The sequence below is a fragment of the Aspergillus candidus genome (genome assembly GCF_002847045.1).
Source record: "Aspergillus candidus strain CBS 102.13 unplaced genomic scaffold BDW47scaffold_45, whole genome shotgun sequence".
NCBI lineage: Eukaryota > Fungi > Ascomycota > Eurotiomycetes > Eurotiales > Aspergillaceae > Aspergillus > Aspergillus candidus.
In genome coordinates, this window is record NW_020194050.1 from 110,598 (window position 1) to 116,597 (window position 6,000).

At 58.0% G+C, this 6,000-nt stretch overlaps 1 protein-coding gene across 1 annotated transcript; it reads right to left on the reverse strand.

The window, feature by feature from the left end:
- Positions 1 to 1,529: 1,529 nt before the first annotated feature.
- On the reverse strand, positions 1,530 to 5,890 carry jhd1 ([Histone H3]-lysine-36 demethylase; the record flags this gene model as incomplete). The annotated part of the gene is made up of 2 exons (XM_024816797.1): positions 1,530 to 2,486; positions 2,552 to 5,890. 2 exons carry the CDS (start codon positions 5,888 to 5,890, stop codon positions 1,530 to 1,532), a joined length of 4,296 nt encoding a protein of 1,431 aa, XP_024669548.1.
- Positions 5,891 to 6,000: the final 110 nt, after the last annotated feature.

Below are 6,000 nucleotides of genomic sequence, written 5' to 3' on the forward strand. Positions count from 1 at the left end.
TGTAGCGGATCCGATTCTCGCAGTATAACAGGTCTGGACGGATCAGAGTGACATCGCAGCTAAACGTGAAGTCTAGATAGCAATGTACACCACCTAACTACCTACCCAAGCATCTCCGCCTCAACAACATTTGTTCCCTACCAAGATGGTCAGGCCACGACTCTGTCAACCCTAACTCCTTAGAAACCTGACTGTAGGTCCGAAGTGAGCAGGCAAGCACATTAGCATCTACTCACTCCCTTCCACACCACCTGGGACTTTCCTTTCTAGATAGTTGAAGCATATCCAAGAAAGAGGTATATATCTTACAGTATTGATTTAGCATATACGCATTCTCCTACATAGGTAGCTAGCTACTATTTACTATCTACCAAGGGTCGAAGAGTATAGTAGGTAGGTGTACCTAGATAGATAGATAGATAGATAGGTAGACAGACTAGTTGAAAAAAATGAAAACCACCTCAAGCCTTACAAGATCGAATATAAAGGTGTAACAAAACCAGAGACTAGAGAAAGAATGAAAGAATGAATGAGAAGTTAATGAATTACCAATTGAAATGATTGATTGATTGATTGATTGATTACAGTCGTTTCACACCAGTAACTAATTAACTTGACGGAAGGGAAGACGGAAGGGACCGGGGCAGGAAAGAAAATGGATACGATAAGGGAAAGTCGAAGAAAGTGAGAAAGAAAGAAAGAACAAAAAAAGAAAGTCAGGCATATCGATAGACAGCTGAGTTGAGCTAAGCTGAGCTGAGCTGGGGGAATAAGGTAAACATTAGAAGAGAATAAGAAAGAAGATTATTGGAAGAGGGGGGGAATGTAAAGATGGAATAAAATAAGATAAGGGTCTGGAGTTAGAATCAGACAGACGGAGGATGAAGTAGAAGAAAAAGACAAGAAATAAGGAGAAGAAAAAAAGCAGGTCACACTGCAAATTGAACCGCATCAACAGACCTCAATAGAGACACCCCGTAATCAATATCAAGTAAACAGGCAGGCAGATAAACGCATAAACAAGACTTCCATGGGAATAATAAGGTGATATCGAAGCGCAGGAAACCGAGACAATGGGCGAAAAATAAAGCAACAATCAACCGATCAGGATTAGAACTCCCAGATAGACACAGTGAACGCCGAATCCAACAGGCTAGAAAAGCGCACGTGGTGGGTTCGGAAGGAGGTTGAACACCACACGCGCGCGCGCAGAGAGAGAAAGAGGGGGGGGGGAAGGAGAGCGCATGACGCGAAGGATAGAGAGAGAGAGAGAACGAGAGAAAGGGGAAAAAAAACAAGGCCAGCCAAAGAAAAAAACGCCAACTAAAAGAAACCAGCCACCAACATAAACAACCAGGGAACAACTAGGGAACAAGACACCAGGCCCCATTTCCACCAGATCCCCCCCCATCCCAGAAACGCCTTATCCCCAGCCAAAGTGAGCAAAACAACAGATGGCACAAAAGAAATCATATCACGTCGTGGCGAAGAGCAAAAAAAATGTCTCCCAGCGAGCCAGCCGGCTTCGTCTACACTCGCGTCGACCGTTTCCGCAGTCCGAACTCTTGCTCCTGCAGCTCCCGGATCAGACGCAGACTCTCGGCGTCTGGCTCCCCGTCAACGGAGCCAGCCTTCTCATGTTGCTGATTCTTAGTTGAGGGTCCCGGAGACGCGGCCGAGGCCATCGACCGATCGGCTCTTTTGTCGGCTGAGGGGAAGAAGCTCTTCTTGGCGTGGGAGGATGACGGCCGCGATGAGGACTTCTTGAACCCTGAGGAAGGACCCGGCGTGGTCGTGCGTTTGGGTGTGCCAGATGCGCTGAATGATGCACGGCGCTGGGGTGCGGGGTGGGCTGCTGGTTTATTCGCCTTGGTGCTGGAGTGTGTCTCCGAAAGGTACCGATCAAGATGGCGGGGTTGGCGGGAGGAATGGCGGGAACTGGATGTCGGCGTATGGATGATCGTCCCGTGTCCCCCCTCACCATCACCATGTTCGTGGGGGATGTCCGTCTCGTCGGCCTGTGATGTGGGTGGCGATACGAGCGAATTGGTCGGCTTGGAGGACACCGAGGTCGAATTGACATCCTTCGTGACAACGGGATCCGTCTGGAACGCGGGCGGCGATGCGTACGACGTCTGTCCCAGGACAACGTCTTTGTCTATGTCCATTTCGTCCGTTTGCTGCAAGTCGGCGACCGGATTGGGATAAGGGATGTCTGCATGGGAGTTGTCGGAGGGCACGGCCCCCTCGAAGTGCCGAGACGACTGGATGTCCAGAGTATCCGGAATCGGACCGCCTCTGCCGTGGAGATGTGCGGACTGCATCAAGGGAGACGTGCTCTCCTGCTTCGGTTTCTTATTCATGGTTGACAGAGGTCCTTCTTCGCTTGGGCGAGGCCGTTTCGCCGACGCCGCTGCTCGAGGTTTTGCGCGCTCCTGTGCCTTGATCGGATCGATTCTACCGTATTCGTCGTGGATGCACCGACGCTGAGCCACATTAGTTGATGATTCGCACCCGAAGGGTGGGGGGGGGGGGATGCTCATGTACGAACCTTGCTCTTGCGGCAGTCGTCACAGGCCTTGCTGCGTCCTTTCTTCCCGGTACTGGTACCATCCGGGCCAATATCCGTAAACCTGCTGGCCGTATGCGGAGTCACCATGACGGTCGAACCGTATTTGGCGGCAGCCTCGAGAGGATCTAAAGTCCCCCCACTGCCGCCGTCCGGGAGGCCTGCCTCAGATGCAATGGCGGCCAAGGAGTTTAGAGCCGTTGCGGCATCGTGCGCCAGAGAGGTTTGACTCCCCGGCGCGAAGGCGCCAACAGTCATCTGCTTACTCGAGATCGCGTCGCTATTTCCATCCTTGTGGTGGCATCGGATGCGGCGCTTGCGGCAAGCATCGCAAGCAACCCGTTTCGGGCCCAGACCAGAGCCACGCGGAGTATTGCGAGGTTTGAGAGGAGGAACCGGGGGGGAGGCTTCTTCGGCCGGAGGATTTCCTGAAGAGTGCGATGTCGTGGGAACACTGCTGCTGCTCGACGGGAGAGGGAGCCCGCCGCTGTTGGCATGGCCATTGGGGATTTCGCGGGGTTCGGAGGGTTCGGGAAACCGCTGCACGGCCTGTCGCTCGGTGTACATGCGCTGGCTGTCCTGATTGCGTTCCGAGCGGCGGCTCGGCCTCCCAGCGGGCTTCTTCTCGACCAGGGTCAATTTGGCGTTGCTCTCGATCACGCCGGGGCGCGTCCAGCTGGCCGCTTTTTCGTTCCCCCGCTTCCAGGCCACCCAGATCCCGAAGGCCCGGACCGTCTCCACCGGGTCTCCAACGCCCTTGGGGATCGAGCGTCGGATAGCGTTTCGGGTGTCCGCCGTCACGCCCTCAATGGCATAACCGTTGGCGATCAAGGCGGTCCGGAGGAGATACTTGGCGAGATCCGGCAAACCCTCCAACTCCGCTTGAGAGTAGAAGCGGGAGTTGTGGGCGGGGGACCCGCGAGGGTGATCGGTGGCGCGCTCTCCGAATTCGTAGTAGACGGGATATTCGCGGTAGAAGCGGTAATTCTCGTCGTGGGCGAAGGCGTCAGAGACACTCTGGGGGATCGGGTCGTCCTCCAGATACCGCAGCGCCGTGTACCACTGGATCTTCTGAAAGTACGGGTATCGGAACTTCCGGGGCACCTTCGTGTCCTTCTCGATCTTGGCGATCTTGATCTGCATGCCGTAATTTAGCCGCGTCAGAAAGTTCCCACCGATCACCAGACTGTTTTCCGGCGTCCAGACGGCGTGGATCCACCCCGAAGGGATCAGCATGGTATCGCCCTCGGAGAGATCCACCCGGTAGCATTCCTGGGTCTGATCGCCGAGGAAGGTGTCGTCTTGGGCGGGCGAATTGCACCATTCCTCGTACTTCTTCAGGTGTTTGTCCTTGGGCGGGATGAAGAAGAAGGTCTTCTTGCCCTTGAGGATATGATAGTAAACCGAGGACCCGCCGAAATCGATGTGGAAGTCGGTGTAGCAGTCCGCGACCGACATCAGGCAGTAAAACTGGACCTTGGGGTATTCGCCGACGGCCTGGAGTTCGGCGGGCCAGACGGCATCCTGCAGATCCAGGTCGCGGACGACCTTGGGTCGACGGATCAGCTTGCCCAGTTTGCTTTGGGAGATCTCCAGGCTGATGACATTCCGGACGACTTTGGCCCCGGTGCTCTCGTAGTAATCCGCCCACTTCTGCATGGTCCAGCGCCGGTCCTCCCCCTGCTGGGATTTGACGTCGATGACCTCCACGCGCTCTTCGGGCCCGTACAACTCGGCTACCGCCCGGACGGTCAAGCCGCGGGGGAGCACCATGTCCAACTGGTCTTGGCCGCAATCGACCACCGGCTCCAGAGTTTGGTCCTCGTCGTCCGCGGGCAAGTGTTCGAGCAGTTCGTCGAACATCTCCTGGGTTGAGGCGTCGCCGGCGAGCGCGTCAAAGTCGGGATCGGCGGCGGGGACCGAGTCGCAGGTGTTCCAGCAGGCGGGGATGACAATGGGTTCGGACATGCCATTGCCCCGCTCGAAGTACTCGGCGGTGACCAGCTCCGGGCGCATCCGCGGGAAGGACTCGGGGAGAAAGTGGATCTTGCCCTCGCGGATCGGCTCGATGTAATGGTGCTCCAGCGCGTCGGAGGCGGCCTTCACCAGGCCCTGGTTCAGTCCCGCATAGTCGATGGACGTCCGGGCGCGGGACGACTTGCGGACGAAGGTCGTCTGCCCGTGGACGGGCCGACACCCCCGGCAGATGAACTTGTCGACGGTCCGGATCTCGCGATCGTTCTTGAACCCGGCGCAGACGATGTGGAACCACCGCTTGCAGCCGTCACAACTGATCCACGTCACGCCGTCCAGTTCCTCCGTGTCCACCGGGATCCGGTCGAGGTTGCAGGCGGCGCAGCTGGCCTGACCGGAGGCCTGCGACTCGGTCTCGTCGCCCCGCTTGATTGGCGGATGCATCGGCGCCGCGTCGGGACCCGTCATCCCCGTCGGCCCCGGGTGGATCACAGGCGCATCGTCGATGGCGGTGTTGCCCCACCGGTCTTCAGCACCCCCGTCTTCCTCCTGCCACGGTATCGGCGGAAGCGTGGACGCGCTCGTGCTGGGCCTCATCCCGTGGATGACGGGCCTCGAGACGGCGGTGGAGCCATCCGACTGCGATCGCATGCGGGAGGGCGGGACGCCTCCGCCGCCCGGACCACTGTAGCCCTGCGGCCCCGTGGGCGCCGCTCCCAAGGCCGTCCTGGCGGGGCCGTTCATATCATGGCCATGCTGATAGGGGTATGACTGATCGATACTGACGCGTTTGGGTGGATGTGATATGGGAGGGAAATTCGAGGGTCGCGCAAAGTTCAAGAGAAGCTCTGCATCGGTCTTCATGCTGTCTAAGACGGAAGAGTCGGCGTCCGGCACGGCCGCCGGAGCGGGCTGGTGGAAGGGCGACGGGTCTTTCTCCGACCGCGGCCGCTTTGCAGGCCGTTCGGCGGAGTCGGCGGGTTCGGATGGGAACAGCGACATGGCGGACGCGGAATTCTGGGAGGACGGGCGATAGGAGAGGGGTGCGAAGGTCGGGCTCGTCGCCAACGCAATGGTCGCAAGGGTATCGATGGTGGAATTTGATCGGCCATGGCCGGACCGCCGGGAAGCGCCCCCCTCCGCGATCTTGAATCGACCATCATTCGGGGAGAAGCGAGAGCGATCTACCGTGGCAGCCCGGGGGACTCCGCGGTCGGCCCAGGATGCACGGAAGTCGGCGGTGGTGCAGGGCGAAATCGGCTCGACGGCGCGTCGCGGGGGGGACGGCGTGCGGTACCGGGGCGGTCGGGTACCGGGATGATTCAAGAACGAGGTAGCACTGATCATGTCGACGGAAGAAGATGGAGGTCGGAGAGGAGAAGGTCAGGAGAAAAGGCAGGCGGGAAGGACGCGCAGAGGAAAATGCCTGCGGCAGATAAAAACCGGAGTCTGAGGAG